At 38.3% G+C, this 23,146-nt stretch overlaps 1 protein-coding gene across 5 annotated transcripts in view; it reads left to right on the top strand.

The window, feature by feature from the left end:
• The window catches only part of LOC6037143, a 185,027-nt gene that overhangs the window by 154,670 nt on the left and 7,211 nt on the right, over positions 1–23,146 (top strand). For all 5 annotated transcript variants that reach the window (XM_038261949.1, XM_038261947.1, XM_038261948.1 and 2 more), the window contains 2 exons: positions 18,942–19,151; positions 19,260–19,489. In XM_038261949.1, coding sequence (XP_038117877.1) covers positions 18,942–19,151; positions 19,260–19,489 — 440 coding nt within the window. The remainder of the gene's footprint in view (positions 1–18,941; positions 19,152–19,259; positions 19,490–23,146) is intronic.

Below are 23,146 nucleotides of genomic sequence, written 5' to 3'. Positions count from 1 at the left end.
CACTCTTTCGTGAACTCGCCACTTGAGTTGGGTGGGGGGGGGGGGATCGAGGCCAAGAGTGGGATAAACAACAGAATAGAGTCGGATGAATATCGGATTGTCGGGACTTTTTTTTTCTCTCTCGCAGACATCCTTTTCGAACTCTTGTGTGTGTGTGTGAAGTTGCTGAAGAGGAAAATCCCAGGACCAATGAGTTTTCCTCGCGAAGAATAGAGGGATTGTGGGGGTTTTGGGAGAGTGAGGGGGCAAAAGGTAAATCCTTCTTTCGGATTATTCCATTTTCTTGTGTCTAGGATGGCTTTTTTTTCTGTGCTTGTATGTGTGCTAGCGATAGTGGTTTTGCACTCGAAAGGGATGAACCAAGCCAAGTGGTTGAGACTGCAAAGGGGATGTTAAATCAGTGAGGGTATCACACTGTGAGAGTGGATGATGGTGGAATTTCGTCAAAGAAAAGGATAAGAAAAAGGTGTCGGTGAGAGGGGGTGGGGGGAAGGGGGTCGAGGTCGAGAGGCCGGATAGATGGATGGATGGATGAATGGTTGTCTATATCTCACCCTGAAGCAATCCCAGCTCAGCGATCCACAGCAATGTCGCGCAGAAAGGACGTGCTTGGGTCGGTTGGTTCGTGTATGTGTGTGTGTGTGTCTTTGAGATTTTAGAGAATGGAAGGATTAAAAACCTCTTTTTCTTCTTGATTCGTGCCTCTTCTTGGGAACAATCGAGACTTTTGAGAAGCACATGGTGTAGTGTGAGTAAATCGGTGTTTTATAGAGTTTGATAGCAAAGGATAAGGACGAGCTTGTTTGATGCAGCTGAGATTTCGAACTCAAAAGGGTTCTTCAGTTTTGCAGAACATTTTGGATTGAATCAGCTGAAAATAACATTTAATTCTTAACAAAACCAGAATGTTCCCAAGCACTTAATCCCCTTCCAATAATTGCTTCAAGTGTCTTCAACAAACTCCTTCCCAACAAATTGTCTCTCTACCTCCCTCGCAAATTCCTTCCAGATCCACGCAACAGCAGCACCATCATTAAATCATGATTACGATGATTACCTTCTCCAATCTCACTCTCTCTAGGTGCGCTTGGAGTCAATACTCCAACCCAAACGGCAATTGATTCCAATCGCGATACCTACTTAGCGAACATCCTCTCAGCAGCAACTCTCAGCTGCCACGGGGTTAAATTGGCATCACGAACGTGAGTCTTGCCCGCTTTTCCTCACAATTTTCATGACCCACCTACTCCGGTGTTGGGTTGGGAAAAGCGCACCCACTCGCACACTCTTTTTTTTCTCCACCCCCCCCCCCCCCCCCCCGCAGACTCGCAGTCAGTCGTCGGATGATGATGATGGTTCATGCTCTGGGCTCTGATGCATATTAGCGGTATTATTATGATTATTTCAGCGCCCCCGACAATATAATTTTAATTCCGTAATAAGCGGATAAATTTTATATAAAACGGCTTTGTATTTCAATTTAATGATTGGATGGTGCTGCGAGGGAGGTTTTGGTGAGTGTGTGAGTGTGACCCACAGACCACAGAGGCCTCAATTGGGATTGGGTTGAACGTGTGTTGAGTGCAACCAAAAATCGTTTTTAATACGATGGTGTTACTTTGTGACTCAACATTTATCACAGATCAGGTCATTTATAAACTTCATGTTAGAAATAAATGATTAATTACTCTTCTTTTTAAAAATTGTTAAATATTAGAGGGATCATTTTTGAATTTTTAGGTTATTAGTGAAATTATATAAAACACTATTTAAATTTTATTTAAATTTCTGAAAAACACAATTTGTCACTTTTTTGGAAATTTATCATAGTGAGACAAAAAAACTAGTCTAATATTTTAATTTTTAATTTTTGCTATTCACGGCTTGAATTCTAATTGGTAAAAACATCAAATTTTAAAAATTCTCAAATATGTAAAACAAGTTCAAAATTGACAAGTTTCAAAGAGCATGAAAGAAACAATTTTCTTTAAAAAATAAAATAAAATAGATCTATAAAAATAGTTATCAATTAATGCTTCAGTTTTTATTTCGAAAAATATTACATTAATAGCTTTGAAAATTGCCTTGCTTATTTAGATTTTTTAAAAAGATTTTATAATCTTGAAACCATGCACAAATCCGCAAAAAAAAACTCATACAAAGTTTAAAATCTGTTTTCACCCAGTTGCTAAAAATTTCAAAACAAAAAAGATAATGCCCAGTACCATTTTAACATTCAGATTAATTGTTGGAAAAAGTATGCTCATTAGTGATTTTCATGTTTGGTAGTAAAGAAATTTTTTGAAATTTTATTTGCACCTTTGTTTAACTAACAACTTTGTAGCCAAAGGTTGAAATGACTTATACAGCAACTCCATGTAAATGTTAAGCTCAAAAAAAAAATATTTTGAGCAAAATTTTCGTAAAACTATGAAAAAAGCAGTAAATACCAAAATGTTCATAATGTTTTTTGTACAATCCCTATAAAATATAAAAGTCAGCGAAAAAAAAACAGATGAACAACGTATTTAAAAACTTCTGATAAAATACTGATAAGTTTAACTATATATTTGCAAATCTTAAGCGCATTTTTCCGACTTTTAAATTTTATAAAGTTAATGAATGTGAATTATTCATTCTAGTTAAATGATAGGCACAATTTTTTTTAAGTTTTTTGTTAAAAATAATGTTGTTCCGAAAAACAAAGAAATTTCAATGAAAGTTTTAGTGCAATTAACTGCAATCATTCCCCTTTGTTTTGATTCATTTTAACCCTGTTTGGGTTTATTTCAAATTTTCAAATTTTCAGAATATTTTCAATGTTTGGTACCGTAAAAAGTTTTCTTTTTCGCTTATTTTTTTGTCAGATCTAACTTTTTTTGAAACTTATGATTGAAAAACAACTGGAATAGTGTAGAATGCATTTTAAAAAACTTTCTTAATTCAAATGTAGAGATCAAGACTTGTCATTTCAATACTTGTATTTTTTAATTGCATCAGACTAAAAGATAAAATAAAAATATTTTCAAACTATTAAGCTTAAAGTATCACACAATGTTTTATACATAATTACAATTCTACTACTTTAATAAATATTAAAATCAGTATAGAATATTATGCTTTAATTTGATTAAGAATGTAGACATATAAATTATGCAACGTATTTTCAATAGTTCAAGTCAATTTTCAAAGTTTTTACAATGAAAAGTATTTTTTACAATGAATTTTTGCCCTTAATTTTTCTAGGCAAACATTTTTAATTTTGGTTTGTGAAAATGTAAATCTTTCCCTGTTCCTGACGTGATATTTGTTCACCAAAAATGTGTAATTATCTAATAATTCTTGTAAAAACTGTATTTTTACACTGTTTTATAATTTAAATTTCTGAATAAATCCCTTATAATCAAAAACTCAGACAAAACATAATTTTCTAAATGTTTAGCGGGTTGCAACCTTCTTAAAAGTTGTTTCTTGTCTTATTTTGCACATTTTGATAAGTAAATGACAAATGAAACAAATCATTTGATATGTTTTCTGAACTGTGAGTACAAAGTTTCTAATAAATAATATGGAAATTTAAAACCAAAAAACTTAAAATAGAGATATCTCATAAATTTCCCGACGAAACATTTCGCTCTTAGAAGCATTGGAAAGCTGAAAATATTTTCTATAAGACTCATTTGAAAGTAGCGATGACTATTTTTTCCTGAAATGTTTGTTCTAGAAAACACTAGGCTACGTGGCTCGGTCAATTTTGGTTTACATTGTTCTCAATTTGACTATTAAAAAAAATGAATCTTGCCTGTCCAGTTGCAATTTTTTCATTAATGTTTTTTTCAATATTTTATAATTTTTTTAATCATATTTGTTGCATAAATTTCTAATCGAAAACAAATCTTTAATTTGATTTTTAACTCAGTAAGAAAAAAAAGTTTAATTAAAGTAGGTTAAAAATGTGGATAATTGAATATTACCTCTGTCTAAAAATGTGTAATTCAACAGAAACTGGTGAAAATTTCACTGGTTCCTGATGTAAAATTACAAATTTTCCTAACACAAAATGTGTCATCATTTCCAGATTTAATATTACCATCGTTTTTCATTGTTAATGAATAAAGTTATTTAAAAAATAATCCTCTTTCAGTTTTTTTTCGTTACTCAAGGGATGGTGATATAAATTTTGTTTAAAAGTTTGTCAATGCTACATTAGAAAGTTTAATATATCTACTGTTATCTCGTAAAAATGAGTAAAAAAATAAATTGCTTATTTTAAAAATATTGTTAATTAAATGGTTTTCAACCAATGAAATACCAAATTTTAGAAAAAAAATCACTTAATTTCTCTGAAAATAAAGAAAATTATCGTTTGTGTAACTTATAACTAAGAACAACAGAAAACTATATGGCTAAACCAGCAACTTTTTTTATGTAGTATCAGAAGATTTTGAACGATTAGCTCTAAAACTATATTTAGAATTTTTCCATTCTATTTTTGTTCTATGTTTAAATGACAGAATCACATTTTTTAGGTTATTATTTGGAGTGACTTTAAAATAAAAATTATGATCATGTGTTGGTTTGAAATAAATGTCAAAAGATGACTCTCAGTTTTTTTAATTTTATAATACCAAATATACTCTGCTACACACTACTCGTTACCAAAGTGACTACAGGTACTTTCCCCTGCGGGGCAAAATTGATTTGAGAGCAACCTGCTCAACACCGGCGGATACCATCCATCATCATCCGCACTCCCGCTCCGACATCTGGCCGCCAGAATGAGGCGGATCACACCAAAATCAAACGCGATTCAATCGCGTTAGTTGTGTGCACAAAATTTAATAACAACCAAAAATAACCCTCAAATGCCCACCCACTTTAGGAGGGAGAGGGGGAGGGGGGGTTTAAAATCATCAATTGTATTACACTTTCGATTGATCGGACTTAACTGGGGGGTCCGATTGTGAAGTGGGTGGTTTTTGCGAGCGGGGCATCATTTAAGGATTAAATACCACTAATTAGAGGGACCCCACTGGGCGCACCCGAGAGTGCACTGGAAAAAAAGGGGAGGCTTTTCGCAGAAAAATCGTCATCTTTCGCCGATGGTCGGATATAATTACCATAATGAGATCAATTAACTGGTGAGTGAGTGGTGGTGGTGGAACTCTTCTTTGAAAATCTGCTGCTGGGGAGAAAAAGAACAAAAAAGTCCAGTGGCTATTAATGGTCAGGGGCATTATAATTAAATATAAATAATGCAAGGCCGGAGGAGAAGCAGGAGGGAAAAAAAAGTTGGTTCACTTTTAATCTGTTAAGCTTTTCCACTCGATACTCCGCCAATCACAGCTCACCCAACCGTTGGCGGCCTCCCCTGCCGAGTGGCTTCGGTGCTTAATCCGGATTTAGCGGCCGGATGGATCATTGAATAATTAATTATACTGTAGCTGCTCCCTTCAGGAGAGGGGGAAGCGATGACGATGCTGGGATGAATGGTTTTTGTGGGGATGTTTTTTATTTGTAAAATTTCGATTCAATCGCATGTAATGTGTCCATGGAGACACGTGATTGATTGTGCCGAATAATGAGAGTGCCAAAAATTGAGGACTCAAGTGGCTTGAAAGCGATTAATTGGAATCAATTTGGTGGGTGATTTAAGCTTAATTCCGTTCCGTAAATGATTATTTGCCTGCCAGCATTAAAAAAATCCTGAGTTTCCTTTAAATCAGCTGACTAAAGTAAACTAATAATTTCCATCAAATGTAACGTCCTCGATCCTCATTTCAATAAACTTGCAAAATTATTCATCCCGTCGTAAAATCATCGAAATTACTTCCCACCGTGCCCTCTGCTGTTGCTCCACCAAACTGCCAAAATACTCGAATCTCCTCAAGAAAAAAAATCCCCATCACGCTTTCACTTTCTCATCTCAACTAAGCTCTTATCTCTGTCATCATTATCCTGCCATTCACTTGGGCCCCCACCTCCCCCTTTTTCTCGAGGCCGTCGTCCTTTTGCGACGAAGATTCGCGAGAGATCTCCATACTCATTATCTGCGATTTTGATAATTTTTCCTTCCATCCTGGGCGAGATTTGAGCGCGTATTACCGAAAACGGGAAAAGCTCACCCCATGGAGTTACTGAAGCGAGGGTGAGCGATCTTGAGTTCGGTCAGAATTGGACTTGGGCAAGATCAAGGCAGAGCAGAAGACAGAAGGCAGACAACAGAATATGTACTGCATCAGGCAGAAATTAGTTGAAAGAAGATAGGAGACAGAATAAAAAAGGCAGATGAAGGTAAGCAAAACATGAGGAAATGTAAGCAGTTTTGAAAAGGCAGAAATAGAAGGCAGAAATAAGAAGAAGGCATAAGACAGATGGTAATCGGTAGAAGACCGAAAACAGGAGACATATGGAAGAAGATAAAAGCAGATGGTACGAAGGAAGAAGATATCAAGTTAAGAAATGAAGCTTGGAGGATGCAGAAGGAATGAAAAAGGTAGAAGGTAGAAGCAGAAGGCAGATTAGGCAGATTTGAGAAAACAAACAAGAAGACAGAAGATAGATGGCAGAATATAGAGCGCAGAAAATAGGATGCTAATAAATCAAGAAATTAGGCTGATTTCAGAAGGAAGAAGAAGAAGAAGAATAGAAGTTAGAAGGCAGAAGATACGACCCCAAGATAAAGCAAGGGAGAAGCCTGAAAAAAAGTAAAAAGAAAAAAATAAGTAGGCAGATTGTAGAAGGTAAAAGGCAGAAGATAGCAAGCAAAACTTTAATAGATAGCAGAAGGTGGAAAGTAGAAGGTAGAATATAGAAGGGAAAAGGTAGAAGGTAGAAAGTACATGGTACAAAGTAGAAAATAGAAAGCAAAAAGTGGAAGGTAGAAAGTAGAAAGTAGAAAGTACAAAGTACAAAGTAGAAAGTAGAAAGTAGAAAGTAGAAAGTAGAAAGAAGAAAATGAAAAGTAGAAAATAGAAAGTAGAAAGTAGAAAGTAGAAATAAGAAAGTAGGAAGTAGAAAGTAGAAAGTAGAAAGTAGAAAGTAGAAAGTAGAAAGAAGAAAGTAGAAAGTAGAAAGAAGAAAGTAGAAAGAAGAAAGTAGAAAGTAGAAAGTAGTAAGTAGAAAGTAGAAAGGTGTATGTAGAAAGAAGAAATTAGAACGTAGAAAGTAGAAAGTAGAAAGTAGAAAGTAGAAAGTAGAAAGTAGAAAGTAGAAAGTAGAAAGTAGAAAGTAGAAAGTAGAAAGTAGAAAGTAGAAAGTAGAAAGTAGAAAGTAGAAAGTAAAGTAGAAAGTAGAAAGTAGAAAGTAGAAAGTAGAAAGTAGAAAGTAGAAAGTAGAAAGTAAAGTAGAAAGTAGAAAGTAGAGTAGAAGAAGAAAGTAGAAGTAGAAAGTAGAAGTAGAAAGTAGAAAGTAGAAAGTAGAAAGTAGAAAGTAGAAAGTAGAAAGTAGAAAGTAGAAAGTAGAAAGAAGAAAGTAGAAAGTAGAAAGTAGAAAGTAGAAAGTAGAAAGTAGAAAGTAGAAACTAGAAAGTAGAAAGTAGAAAGTAGAAAGTAGAAAGTAGAAGGCAGAAGGCAGAAGGTAGCAAGCAGCAGGAACCAGGCAGATCGCAAACTCAAGAAATTGAAAGGTAGAGGTTAGAAGTAAGGACTTGAAAGAAAAAAAAATATGAAAGACAGATTGAGATTGCAGAAGATTGAAGGCTGAAGACAGAAGTTAGTAAAATCAGAAGGTGAAAGATAGAAGGTATAAGGTTAAAGGCAGAAGATAGAAAGCAAAACAAATAGAAATTAAAGCAGTTTTCAAAAATCAAGAGATAGAAGGCAGAAGATAAAAAGCAGAACAAGAAGCCAAAAAAAATCAAAAAGGTCAGAAAGCAGAAAACTAAAGGCAGAAGGCAGAAATGAATCAACATTAGCTCACCCTACCCTACCACCAATCCATCGTTCGAAACAACGCCGCTGACGACTTTTTCGCCGTCTCATTTCGGGGCGAAGGAAGTGGGAGGCATTTTTTCGGTTTAATCTCTTTCCGGCTGCCAAAGCTGTGTGTGCGTGCGTATGTTTCGCATTTTTGGCGAGGGAAGATAAGTAGCTTCACCGAACACACACACACGCACGCTGAGAAGTGTTCAAATTTTAGTCTCGACTTAAAATCTTGATGAGCAGCTGTAGGGTGAAATCGCTGATTGTGGATCAATAAAACGTAATTGGTTGGGAGTTTCAGTATTCTAGATTGGATTTTTTTTTTCTTAAACTGTCACAGTATAAATGGTAGACGACTTCTTCAACGCGAGCGCAGGATAAATTATGACGACCTTAAACCTAATTTTCATAAATCTCAAGATTGAAAACTTTTTTTGTGCCCGCCAAGTCTGGGCTCGGGGTGATAAATTTCTTCGGTAATCGGGAAAAGGGCAACTTGGTGGCGTTTGCTTTTATTTTTCGAAAGGATGATACGGTGCTGACGAAGACGATGTCGACGACGTTGGCAACGGATTAGGCCCAGTTTCCTAGGGGGAAAGGGATTGGGGTTTCCCGGTTATTGATTATTTTATGTATAAGGATTATTTTGCTGCCCCTTGGAACTGGGTGAAAAGTTTTAAGTTTTAAACTATGGGGCTGATGAATCGTTTATTTTGAATTACTTTTAGTGACGGCTGAAGGATTTGAGCTGACAAGGAAAATGGCAGTGATTTTAGGATTAAGAATGAGTCTATTTTGAAAATCTGTAACAGTGACTTTTGGGTGGTATCAAACAGTAATCACTTAGCAATCGCGTGCCCAAATGCGCTAATTTCCTCGTCTGATTAATATTTAATACATTGTTATGATAGGATCATTAGTTCGTTACTGCCCGCTCACTCCTGAAGTAGTTCAACGCTCAACAATTACAACATCTCGAAACCGATATTCCGAAACCGTTTTCGTACCAGCTCCCTGCAGCTTGTGCCAACAATAAGCTCATTTAAGACCACTCTATTCATCGTCAGTGTCTTAGCCGCCGCCAGCCGCCAGTACCACCCCGGACTTCAGCCTATTCGTCGGAGTCATCTGGAACCTCATAATTTCCTATAAATCGCTTCAATGTCTTTAATCCCTTTTCTAAAGAGGTTCAAGGTTCCTCCACACACACACACACACACACACGTTCGAGTTCCGTACGGAGCAGAGTCGTTTCGCAATTTTCTTCCCCGGCCGGCCGGAGTTTGAGCTATACACGGTAGGTACTACACAAGTGTGTATCCAAGCAGCACTTCGTATTATGATGAAGATGATGATCCCTCTAGCCGGCTGCTGCACGCGCTTTCCGAGCGCTCCGTGGAGTGCCTCCTTCGAGCTTGTCTTAACCCTCAGCTGTCCGTCAACTAGATTTCCAGAATTTTTTTTCGGGGTTTTTAGAGTTCTTTGGCAACTTCTTGTCTATAGGGAATTTCAGAATTTCTTTAAAATAAATCAAAAGAATCTTCAGCATAAACGCAAGAAACGAAACCGCTGGCCGGCAGCGAAGTTATGGACAAATATAATGTGTAGCTGACTTGGATCATGCTGATACAACTAGTTTTAGTCACGTCTAGAAGACAACTATTGGACTCAGAGTTTTTAAGAAATTGTAAAAAATTCTGTTTTTCAAAATTCTTTGAATTTTCATACCCCTAAGAAGTTTAGTATCTTAAGAATTTGGTTCTACGAATGAAATACTCAAAATATTAAGAATTTTCAGAACTTCCTTCAGATATTTTGGGATATTTTGATTTTTTCCAATTTAGAATAAACAAGAGCTTTAAAATTTTTCGCTGATTTCAATGCACGAACCTCCTAGGGTTAACCGGATCTGAGCGATGGCTGCCCTGCCAGTGAGTGCTGTTCTCGAGCCTACTCGCAAGACCGTCTAGCACGTCCGGGAATTGTCTTAGCGGCGGACGGTGTCCCTTCCAGACCGGGCCGGTACGCATGAACCCGAATGAATCATACCGACCTGCTGTGGCAGATGAATTTTAAGACCCTTAACTCCTGCGTCTAGTGGTGGTGTCGACTACCGGGAGTCTAGGCCGCGCAGCGCTACGTCTAAATCAAAATTTCCGATTGTTGTGCGGGACGACCTGCACTGAGTCTACCACAAGACACGTTCTGTCTGCTTCATCCCGGGAATTTCTAAGCCGAGACTCCTCCTTGCCAGCATCCAAAGCTTGTCGAGCAGCTCGAGCTAAAGACAGAAAGAGTTAAAAGGTATTATTAATCAAATAAATATATTCTTAAACATCTCCTCGAGAGGTTGAGACTCTTAAGACCGAAAGGAAAGGCCTCTGCTGGCAGGATCTTCTCGGCACACACACACAAGTTCACGTACAGCCGTGAGTGGAGATAATAAATATCTCGCAAACCGAACGAAAAGGGATTTCCACCTCCTACCCCCGGCATTGATACCTCGAAGGAAGCAGGAGCAGCTGGGACAGACCGGGGACCGACCGTCTAAGCAACCGTAACCTGCACACACTCGAACAAATTTCCTAATCCTATCGTGCAGATTTGCCTTCAATCACACACTGGTTCATTGTGGTGGGTCGGTATCGCTGGGAAAACTTAAATGTATGCCTCCCCCCCCTCCCTTACCCCCCTGGATGGGACGCAACTATAAGCTCGGTGAGTCCTTGCGATTTGCCGCGTCTTAAGGTGAAATCTTGGAAATTTCTAACATTGCTATTATTATTTATCATTTCGTTTCGTGGCGCACTCTTCAGCGGTCTTGGGGGGTTAAGCTTAGCCTACTTGGTAGGGGAAGAGGTTGCTAGGGTGGTAGCGAGGTTATAGTTCACATTTGATTCTGGATGATCGGTTGTAAAATTTCACAGAGATTTTTCTAATCTTGGTTGTTGACTGAAATCCTAAATTCCAGACTCTATGAATCAGATACAATTCAAAGATTCAAGTTGCACCCTCTCGGAACCACCCTCAGGCAAGATCCATCACCCACTGTAAGATGCTGTACCACTGAGACGGGTCTTTGGATTATAAGCAGACATAATACCATCCCTCACCGCATACATTCGCACACAGCTCGCTGCCAAGACTCAACTCCCCCACCCCACCCATCACGAAGACGACGACGAGAGGTCGGCTTCCCATACGAAACGGCTTATCTATTCTAATTAGGAAGAGATTTTCCGAATGTATCAAGTTTTCTCCGAGTCTGTACGTTTGTGATATCCTCCTTGTAGTTGTGGGATTCCCACTTTGAAAAGCATCATTCTAGAGGTGATCCTAATTGGAACAACTTTGAGCGAGTGAAAGAGGCTTGTCTGCTAATTACGAATCGTCGGATGGGATTAGTTTTCCCATTCCAGAGAGCTTCAACATCACTCCTGGGAGCAAGTTTAAGTTTACATCACGAGCAAATCCTTTCTGCGCACGGATCGATATCAGAACTAAAACTTAATCTACTTTGCTAGAAATCCGTCAACTCTCGCTTCGCCAAATGTTTTTCTTCCCCCAACACCTAATCCATCCTAGAACCAAAACGAAAAAAAACGCTTTCAATCACAGCGAAATCGAATGCTTTATATTTAGCAATCGACCACCGCCACCGAAGAGACGCAGAGTTCAATGGCTAAGCTGTTATTTTTTCCCCGCAGTATTTTTAACGTTTCGGAAGCAATCCAACTTGGAGGATTCCCCCCCCCGCCCCCCTCCGAATTCGATTCCGGACGTAGTGATGGGATTACCAGACTCACTCACTGCTCCACAGTCGGGCGAAACTGTTGTTGTTGTTCCTGTTGACCGGTATCCTGGCGAAATCCTGGGCCATCGTCCGTCACCTGTCCGGATGCTGGTGCTGTGCTGAGAGGGAAGTCCCTTAGTTCATCCGTTGGATGGGGTTTTGTGCAAAGTTCAGGACAAAGCTATCAATCCCACGAATCAATAAAATATATGGTGGACCCACGAAGTGGGTCACGGTGGGCGAAAAGTGGGATTTTCAGCGAAATACATTGAGGGCTACAGAACATTGGAGTTTCTTTGGATTTTTGGCATCTTAGGAATCTTAGGAACTAGTTTTTTTTCTCGAGTAAAAATACCATATTGCCATATGAAAACAAAAAATAAAAACAAAAACAAAAACAAAAACAAAAACAAAAACAAAAACAAAAACAAAAACAAAAACAAAAACAAAAACAAAAACAAAAACAAAAACAAAAACAAAAACAAAAACAAAAACAAAAACAAAAACAAAACCCAAAACCCAAAACCCAAAACCCAAAACCCAAAACCCAAAACCCAAAACCCAAAACCCAAAACCCAAAACCCAAAACCCAAAACCCAAAACCCAAAACCCAAAACCCAAAACCCAAAACCCAAAACCCAAACCCAAAACCCAAAACCCAACCCAAAACCCAGACCCAAAACCCAAAACCCAAACCCAAACCCAAACCCAAACCCAAAACCCAACCCAAACCCAAACCCAAAACCCAAAACCCAAAACCCAAACCAAAACCCAAAACCCAAAACCCAAAACCCAAAACCCAAAACCCAAAACCCAAAACCCAAAACCCAAAACCCAAAACCCAAAACCCAAAACCCAAAACCCAAAACCCAAAACCCAAAACCCAAAACCCAAAACCCAAAACCCAAAACCCAAAACCCAAAACCCAAAACCCAAAACCCCAAAAGTACAAAGATTTATAAGGAATCCTTATCCTTATCCTTACAATCGTATCCTTAGAAGAATCATATCAGAGAGAAGGGAACCTTACAAATCTTATGTTTCATGGAATCTTTGGAATCCTAAGAATCGTAGAAATTGAAGAAATCTTTTGCATTAGAAAAAAAAAACACAAAAAAACGGAATCGGGAATTTTTTGATCGATTTGGTGTCTTCGGCAAAGTTGTAGGTATGGATGTGGACTACACTGAAAAAAAATGATACACGGTTAAAAAAAATCGACATGGTGGGTTGTTTGGGTGAGACTTTCCTGTTTTTAAACATTTGCATGGCTATATCTCAGCAACTATAAGTCGTATCAAAAAGTTCAAAGTCGCAAAATATAGAGAATTTTCTGAGTTTTTCAAAAATATTTTTTGCAAAGATGGGCAAACATGGGCACCAATTTAAAAAAATGAAAAACTGCGACTATTTTCGAAAAAATTACCTATAAATGGCTAAAACTTGAAAACTGTGCACTTTATCAAAAATGCACTAAAGTTCTTTTTAATTGCAAATTCGATTTTACATCGAAAACTGAAGTTGAAAGATTTTTGCGACCAATATTTCGATTTTTGGAAAAAAATCTGTATTGATTCAAAAAATCATAACTCGGTCAAAGATTTTTTGCCAATTCTAGAAATTTCTGAAAAATGGCATTTGATGTCCTCCAAAACATATAAAAAATATATATATAAAAATAGTGTTTTTTGCAAATCAAATTTAGTGACAAAAAGTGAAATTAAAAATCACCAAAAAAAAATTTACGGTGTATCATTTTTTCAGTGTAGTGCTTATCCATACCTTCAACTTTGCGGAAGACACCAAATCGATCAAAAAATTCTTTCAAAAGATACAGATTTTTGAATTTTCACATATCATTTTTGTATGGACAGCGGCCAAATTTGTATGGAAAACTATATGAACGAACTAAAGATGCAAAATGTCTTCTTTGGGCATACCGAAGGCACCAAAAAAGTTTCAGCCGGATTAAAAAATACAAAAAAAAAACGATTGACCGAAATTTCAGACAATTGCTCATTATTTGAATCTCAATAATCTTAGTGACTTAAGAATGCATTAGAATCTCAATAATCATCGGACATTCAGGATTTTGACATTTGGAGTATCTTGTGAATCTTTGGAATCTTACAAAAATTTGAAATGTTTGGTATTATAAGAATCTTTGTCATTTTTTAATTTGCAACATTATCATATAAATCTTAGGAAATTCAAATAATCTTAGTCACTCAAGAACTCTAAAGATTCTCAGAAATCGTAGGATCTTTATGATTTAAGAATCATCATTTTTCCCAAATGCTCCTCAATCCCAATCGTCGTCTTGCACTGGCGATAGAATCACCGAGCTTTTCTCACACCCTCAATATCTGTGCCCTGTCGCCTCGTATCGGTGGATTAGTCCATTTCAGTTGGTTTATTTTCGGGTGAAATCTAATCGGAAGATTGGTTCACCATTGTGTGTGTGTGTGCCCGTTCGTACCTCTGGCCGTGGATCCGTCCGTCTCAGAACCGGTTCACCGGACAGCTTGTCAGGGTGGAGATTTGGGGCACCTCACCTTGGCACCACCAGGTACGAATCGAAGAAAGTGTTTGTGTTTTGTTACGAGAAACCCCGAGAGGGAGACGATTATGTGGCATTAGCTTCTGGAAGGTCCAGTTTTCCGGCAAGTGTGGGGGTCAAGCTGTACAAACATACACCACCCCTAGAAGTCCTGGAAAGAAAGTGACAAATTTTACACGCCTCCCGGTGCCACCGCAAACAAATCGTAAGAAGGAGCTCCGCTCCGGGATCTTTCCGGGTTTGAGGCGGCAAGATAAATCGGGGCCAACGTAAGAGTGGTGTGTCTTGAAACGGAAGCTAATACCTCATTCCGGAGGCTGCGGACCAGGTTAAACCCCGAGACAACCCTTTTTGCATGCAAGACAACCCCGTTCACACCTAATCCCCAAGCAAAAGAAATCATATTATTTTAAAACTTAAACCCCACAACAGTGTCTCAGCTCGGGACTTGGGAGGATTTCTGGACGGGCAGAGATTTTCGTTTTCTTCGGATAGTGTGGAGGAGGAGGAGTGGAAAACACATCACCACTGGACCACTTGAGATGGATGGATGTGCGCCGGCTTTAAGAAAGAGATTATGGTCCCGGATTTTGTGGGGTGGCTCCGAATTGATATGGCAGAAACGGGCAGGATGGGGGATTGGGCCACTTTTGGGAGATTTAATTTGAATTTCAATGGTGCTGAAATTGAGCGATTTTAAGGGACAGTTAAGAGAAAAGTTTGAGTGGACACTTTTGCTTAGAACAACAAAAAGTATGTTTTTACTTTATTACTTTTTATTGTTTTTTTTCCTGTTTTATTTTTCTGAATTGAACAAGTCCTAACGAAATCAAACAATATTTGAATATTTCAAATCTATATATACCGTCATTAGGGGTGACATTGGGTCTGGGGGTGTGCTTGGGTCATACAAAAATGCTGAAATTTCTATGAACCAATCTCTGTCTGTTAGGGGATGCGAATCACAATATTAGCTCTCGATTATCTTTGCACTGGCTGGGTCAATTTAAGCTGGGTTGGTGTCATTCGATCATTTTTTGGGTTCCATAAGTCTCTGTTGTAAATTATTAAGTTAAATTATTTACTTCAAAAGTAATGCTTGAAAAACGATTTCCGGTCAATTCCAGAAGATTTTAAAAAGGGTGGTTTTTGAAAGAAAACCTGAAACTTATTTTTCAATAAGGCTGGTACAAATATTTTCAAAAGTTTCTGTCAACTCCCCTCCCCCCTTTTTAATCAAAAACATTCAAAATTTCAATGAAAATCGAAGTGAAACAAGCTTGAATTAATCAAAAACGCATTCTCCTGCGTTTATGATTATTTTAGAATGTCCGGGCTCATTCAAAAATGTTTTGAATTTTTTAATTTTTTGATATTTTGTTTTCGCTAAAATTTTGGTTTTTGTCATTTTTTTTTTGAATATGTCCTATAAACATATTAAGGATTTACACATAGAAAAAAATGATGGTAATATTCATCAGGAAATGGCGAAAGATTTTGAGGCAAAAAAATGTGTAATATTACAACAGGAATTGGGTAATATTCAACCTACCAAATTTTCAACATTCCAAAATTTAACTTTTTTTTCTGTGTATGACTATTATAAAATCCCTAGAACTGAACTAGTGTAAAATGCATATTAAAACAGCTTTATCATTGAGATGTTGATACTGTGGCTAGCTACTAAAAATTTCAAATATATTTAATTTTTTGGTTGCACCAAAATCATTTTTAATTCTGAAAAAAATTGTAAAAACAAATTTGGTTAAAAAGCTTTTGAGATGAACCACAAAATGTTTCAGTTTGACGTGTGCACAAAATTCTGGAATGTTTTTTTTTTTCATTTACTCTCAGAGTAATTTTAGACGCAAACCTTGAAAATCAAAAAAAATCAAAGATTGTTTTTGAAAATTAATCTTTCAAAAATGTGAGATTTCTAAAACTAATCTATGAGGGGATAATCGATTTTGTTTCAATGAACATTTCATTTTAAATTATGCTGGTACAAAATTTATGCAAGGTTTGAATGGAGGGTGAATAGATTAAAAAAAACAAATTTTAAGCCTAACTTTTCTTATTTTTGAGCAAAACCTAATACAAAATGCTTAAACAATATTACAGAAAAATTCCTGTCATATATAGATGATCTTCACTAATATTTATATCTGATTTTTTTAAAGACTTATTTGTGCCCCAAAAATTTAAAATGTTCATACAAAGAAAATGTTTTTTGACTTTTTTAAATTAACTTTTTTTAACATGATTTTTTTCCCCAAAATCGACATTTTTTTATTTTTTTAAATGGTTTTTGATATTTTTTATGAATCAAAAAACCGCAGCTTTTGAACTATGGAAAACTATGGACAAAAATGTTGCTGCCGAATTATGATTCTACTAAAAAAAAAAGAATATGAAAAATAGAAATTTTACTCGAAATTTTCTGTTGACTTCAGTTTTTAAAGTATAATGAAATTACAGATTTTTTGGCGAATTGCACCGTTTTCAAGATAACTTAACACTAAATTTTAATTTTAACTGAAAAATTTCAGTTTTTTTAATTTTTTTTCTCAAGGGTCCATGATTATTCATGCTTTTATTTTTTTTGAAAGGTTGAGAAAATTTCAAATTAAATTTTCAGTGAACTGGTTGCTAAAATACAACGTAAAAAATACAAAATTTAAAAAAAAGAATAAAAAATAAACAAGTAAGTTTTTGAAGTCCAAAAACTCAGTACCAATATCTTATAAACTAATGGTTCATTTATTTCAATGTTTAACGGTGCTCATCAATCAGAGCTGTTGCACCTAGATTTTTTTTACAGACATTTTAGTATCTTGAAAACTACGGGAACATTCGATATTTTGTTTTATTTATCCCCTTAGCTACTATTTCCATAAAGATTTTCAACAAAATTTGTCATTTTTTACAATAAAATTATTTGAGGACAACAACTTGCTTGGTTGCTGTGTACCCTTAAAATGAAATATTTCTGAAATTTTCTGATTATTTCGATAAAAATATTGGACACATTGGAATCAACTCTTACATTTAAAAAGAGCGAATAGAATGAATATTGCTTGAAAAACTATTATGGAGTTTTTTTTCTTAAGGTCCAATAAACCAAATTTTCAGTTTTTTTCTTTTTGAGTGCGGTTTCAAAAACACCTTTTAAAAAAACTCCATTATTCAACATTTGCTATTGTTACAATTTGCAATAAACTTTTTTTTCATTACGATTAATTTTATATGTTCCTTGAAAATAACAAAAGGAAAACTTTTGCAGATAATCATTTTTTTTTGTAAAAAATTTTACAGTAACATTTCCCTAGTCACATTTTAGGTTTTAAGTAGGCCATATAATCCTGTTTAGGTTGTATGCGGGTCTCTAGAACCTTCATAAAACCTTTAAGTTTAAAAATGTTACTTGGGTTACATGATCCACTTATTATTGCGTCTCTATGATATATTTTCAAATTACTTTAAATTTTCAAACATCAAATCCAGCAGTCCAATCCTGCACAGCAAGCAGATAATTCCATCGAAGCAAGAAAAAAAAACCCAAAACCAACATTTTAAAACCTTTTTCTGCGCTCCATCAAAATTATTAGCTGCCAAAACGACGCCATCGGAGCGAAGCGGAGCAAAATCTGATCCTCCTAAACCTTTAAAAATTATCTCTTCATTAAATTTGATTCCTTTCCTTGGCTTTCCACTTTTTCCTCCCTCCCACCCAATCTGGGCAACAGCAGCAGCAGTGATTGCCGATGGGAATTACCCACCTCCTGAAACCCCTAATTTCAAGTCCACCCCTCACCAGAGCGGCTGACAGAGAGAGCTCGAACAATGCAGCACGCCGTCTTCTCAAGAGTGGTTTTTTTGCTTTCCACTTCTCTTCCACAAGGGGGAGGGAGTTTTCCCCATCCCCGCTTGGGCTAAGTGAAACGATTGAAATCTTTTGATGCGCTTCATTTCGCATTGCTCGCAAGTCAAGTCAGGACAGACAGACAGACAGTATCAACCTTGTTGTCACCCAGCGGAAGTGAAGAGGAAGACTCGGGTTTGGCGTTGTTTGAGGGGGGGTTGGGCGGAAAAAAGATGATGAGGTGAAGACGGTTGTGCGGTTTTCCGGAAAAGCTGAGACATTTTGGAGGGAGGGAAAATGAGTGCAAAGAGAGCACGCAGATTTGCGACGATAACTGCCAATCACAGGTGAGCGGAAGTGATGGCGTGGAAAGTCACTTTTTTCGACAACGGAGCGTGTGGGCTGGGATTGAATTTGGCGATGAGTTTTAACCGATGGAAGGTGAGGATTAGATATTTGAACGTTGGAAAATGTTTAATGGGTTCCCAAATAGGTTGTCAATCTTTTTGACGTGGATTGAACAGACTTTGAACTGAAGAGATTTTTTGCAAAACATCTCACTTTACTCTACTAATATAAATTCACAATAAACGTCCAATCGCTCTTTGCCCTCTCAGCCGCGTGACTTGAGTGAAAAGGGATTAAAATTTCCCGCTGCTGCTCTTCGCGGTTTTCTCGGAAAAACTCAGGGTATTTTAAGATTATTGGAAAGATTTTATCGACATCATCCCCAACCGTCTCAAGTTTTGACGGGCATCAAGTTTTTTGCTTTATTAAACCATTTTCTTCTCTCCCCCTCCACAGCCAAGTCCCTGCCCCTGCACTGCGTGGTCGAGTCCGTCAGCTCGCTGCAGGCGACGCTGAACTTTGACGCCCGCAGCCCCTGGAAGCGGCGCCCCAACATCGAAACCGACAGCTACGTCATCATCCCGGCGGCCACCCCGTTCTGTGATATCGTGCAGACGGCCCTGCAGCGGCTCGGCTACTCGTCGGAGATCACCAACGCTGCTAGAGGTAAGTTTCTCAAATTTAATCCCCTGAATGTAACGCTACCCTTCATTTGTAAGCGTTGCGCCTCAAGTTAGGCTAGATGAATAACAACATAAATTTCCTTTTCTCAAGGATCGATCTCCATCAAGAACTGGAAGGCCCTCGCGCTGGACGCCATCTCGGACAACCCGCTCGTCTCGGTCAACGACATCCTCGGCGAGCTGACCTCGGTGGTCACGCTCAAGATCACCATCCTACGCCACAAGCCCTCCCAGCTGGCCGAGATCAAGGATAAGCTGCTCAAGCTGTTGATCCTGCAGTCGCACGCCGTGCTCCGGTCCACCGGCTGTCCGCTCGATGAGGTAAGCTCTAGTGGATTTCACAAAATATTCAAGCCGCAAATTCCAACGCTTTCCTAATTAAATCATTCTGCGTTCCTAAATCAAACCAAAAATGAAAAATCATTAGCATTTTTTGAGCGCCAATCCAACGGGGCCGCAGAAATGAGCAAGTGTTTGGGGGAAAAACCACTCTCGCAGATAAAGTCGGACGTTATTTTTCTTAGATCTGCATAGCGCGCATTTCTTCTAATGAATGTTGATTAAAATCAATCTCCCGGAATTGGAAGTCGTCATGTTGGACGGCTGTTGTTTGTGCAGCTTTGAGATTTCTCGGATCACGCAGGAATGCTTTTGAGTGGTGCTCTGCAAGTGTGTGGATGGGAGCAGTGTTGTTTTACGTATTTTTAAACTGTTAATCAAAGCAGACTGATTTTCTTTTTATGAGGAATAAAACAAGGCGCTTGAAGGAAATTCTTAATGTTAACTCATCTCAGTTACGGACTTCAAAGTTATGTAGCATTTGCTTTACTTTGCCTCAATAACGTATGAACATCAAGTGTAGAGTGTTGAGTGTAGAGTGTAGAGTGTAGAGTGTAGAGTGTAGAGTGTAGAGTGTAGAGTGTAGAGTGTACAGTGTACAGTGTAGAGTGTAGAGTGTAGAGTGTAGAGTGTAGAGTGTAGAGTGTAGAGTGAGTGTAGAGTGTAGAGTGTAGAGTGTAGAGTGTAGAGTGTAGAGTGTAGAGTGTAGAGTGTAGAGTGTAGAGTGTAGAGTGTAGAGTGTAGAGTGTAGAGTGTAGAGTGTAGAGTGTAGAGTGTAGAGTGTAGAGTGTAGAGTGTAGAGTGTAGAGTGTAGAGTGTAGAGTGTAGAGTGTAGAGTGTAGAGTGTAGAGTGTAGAGTGTAGAGTGTAGAGTGTAGAGTGTAGAGTGTAGAGTGTAGAGTGTAGAGTGTAGAGTGTAGAGTGTAGAGTGTAGAGTGTAGAGTGTAGAGTGTAGAGTGTAGAGTGTAGAGTGTAGAGTGTAGAATGTAGAGTGTAGAGTGTAGAGTGTAGAGTGTAGACTTGGAAGACTTGGAAGATTTGGAAGACTTGGAAGACTTGGAAGACTTGGAAGACTTGGAAGACTTGGAAGACTTGGAAGACTTGGAAAACTTGGAAGACTTGGACGACTTGGAAGACTTGAAAAACTAGGAAGACTTGGAAGACTTGGACGACTTGGACGACTTAGACGACTTGGAAGACTTGGACGACTTGGAAGACTTGGAAGACTTGAAAAACTAGGAAGACTTGGAAGACTTGGACGACTTGGACGAGCAAACTTGGAAGACTTGGTAGACTTGGAAAACTTGGGAGACTTGGAAGGCTTAGAAGAATTGGAAGACTTTGAAAAACTCGGAAGACTTTGAGAACTTCGGACTTTAAGCTCGTTTGAAAATTTCAATTTAATTTGCAGAAATTAAAAGAAATGAACTGCTATGATTCGAAAATCCAAAATTTTCTGAGTTCAAATTGAAAAAAAATAAGGTTACCAACCTCATGCAAACCATCCAGTTCCACCGTCTAATGAAAGCTGTGCTAATAAATAGATTTGTTGTTCCTCCAACGCCCCAAACTCTTGGCTTAGTTTCAAGAAGTGTAGAGTGTAGAGTGTAGAGTATAGAGTGTAGAGTGTAGAGTGTAGAGTGTAGAGTGTAGAGTGTAGAGTGTAGAGTGTAGAGTGTAGAATGTAGAGTGTAGAGTGTAGAGTGTAGAGTGTAGACTTGGAAGACTTGGAAGATTTGGAAGACTTGGAAGACTTGGAAGACTTGGAAGACTTGGAAGACTTGGAAAACTTGGAAGACTTGGACGACTTGGAAGACTTGAAAAACTAGGAAGACTTGGAAGACTTGGACGACTTGGACGACTTAGACGACTTGGACGACTTGGACGACTTGGAAGACTTGGAAGACTTGAAAAACTAGGAAGACTTGGAAGACTTGGACGACTTGGACGACTTAGACGACTTGGAAGACTTGGACGAGCAGACTTGGAAGACTTGGTAGACTTGGAAAACTTGGGAGACTTGGAAGGCTTAGAAGAATTGGAAGACTTTGAAAAACTCGGAAGACTTTGAGAACTTCGGACTTTAAGCTCGTTTGAAAATTTCAATTTAATTTGCAGAAATTAAAAGAAATGAACTGCTATGATTCGAAAATCCAAAATTTTCTGAGTTCAAATTGAAAAAAAAATAAGGTTACCAACCTCATGCAAACCATCCAGTTCCACCGTCTAATGAAAGCTGTGCTAATAAATAGATTTGTTGTTCCTCCAACGCCCCAAACTCTTGGCTTAGTTTCAAGAAGTGCTTCACCCCTCAGACGCAGCCAGGCAGCGCGAGAGACGTTGCAAAGCCCTCCTCCAGTTTTGCGAGCCCCGGGTTGTGTCTGATGTATTATAAGCCGCTACAAGAAGGGTATTACGGATCTCGTCGAGATCCTGATTGCGTATTGGAGGAGCGGAGAGGTGGAAAAGTGTTTATCTGAAAGCGGGAAGGTGAAGCACACACGAGGATGAGAAACAAGGATTGGGATATATTCTTCTACTTAATACTTCTTATTTGTTTGTCTGATGCCTCAACCCCTTCATTGGAAAAAGGATTTTCTCCGGCAGCTGGGATCCCCGCACACACACACATGTGTGTGTGCGTGTGCAAGCTCGAGAGGAATAATTATTATCATTAAGAAATGATATTAATTTTAATTTCCTCCGGGAGATTATGAACGAACTTATAATCTTCGAATTTCAATCTTAATTCTGTGAAATATATCTTGGAGCAACTCCACCACATGGGAGGCACCAAGATTTCCACGACTTCGTCGTCGACGTCGGGAGTTTGGTTTTGATGAAGCTTAAGCTTTACCAAGTGGAATCGTCTCAAGGTGGCAAACAAGTACCGTCGCAAGCGGGTACTTTGAAATACCTACCTTGCTCGAACAGCAACTTGAGAATCTCCACCGTACGGTACGAACTCAGTTTGTCTAAGCTCAATCTCGCTTGCAGCGGAGGCATTCAAATCGGATCAACCAACTGGCATCGTCGTTGTCGTCGTCGCCACCGTCAGCTGCTGCAGCAGCATCAGCTCAATATTTATAATATGTGAAGTATTTATAGTCATATATCTCTCCCGGGCTGTCCCTCATACCGAGCAGCGTTTAGCTGTGATACTCAGCCCAGCTCGGGGCTTAAGCTTTCTGGAAGCAAATCTCTATTCATCAGCCCCGAGTGTAGTGTCACTAGTCACGACTGTACGTCTCAGGTGAGGCAGCTCAACCTTGTTATAATTTGCTTGCTGTGAGTCCGGAGAACACGGGACCACTGTACTCCAAGACAGGGAAGGATTCGAAGGAATCTTCACGGAAGCAAATCCTAAGACGAACCATTTCCTCAAGTTGTTGTTGTCTGCCGGATCGGTTAAGTTGGAAACTGAAGAGGAGGATTTGCCGACTCGAGGAAGAACTCTCTCGCTTCATGGGATCCAGCTCGACTAGTCGGTATAATTAGTGTGCAGCAGTGGGAGTGAGATCGGGGGGCAAGGATAATGATGTTGAGCTGCGTTGGTTTCGAGCCAATTACCACCGGAACTAGACAGCTCGCGCTAAGTAGCATTGTTTTCAAGATTATCGGTCCCGTTCGTATCAAGGCG

Source organism: Culex quinquefasciatus, chromosome 3 (genome assembly GCF_015732765.1).
Source record: "Culex quinquefasciatus strain JHB chromosome 3, VPISU_Cqui_1.0_pri_paternal, whole genome shotgun sequence".
NCBI lineage: Eukaryota > Metazoa > Arthropoda > Insecta > Diptera > Culicidae > Culex > Culex quinquefasciatus.
This window is presented reverse-complemented; position numbering and strand designations above follow the sequence as displayed.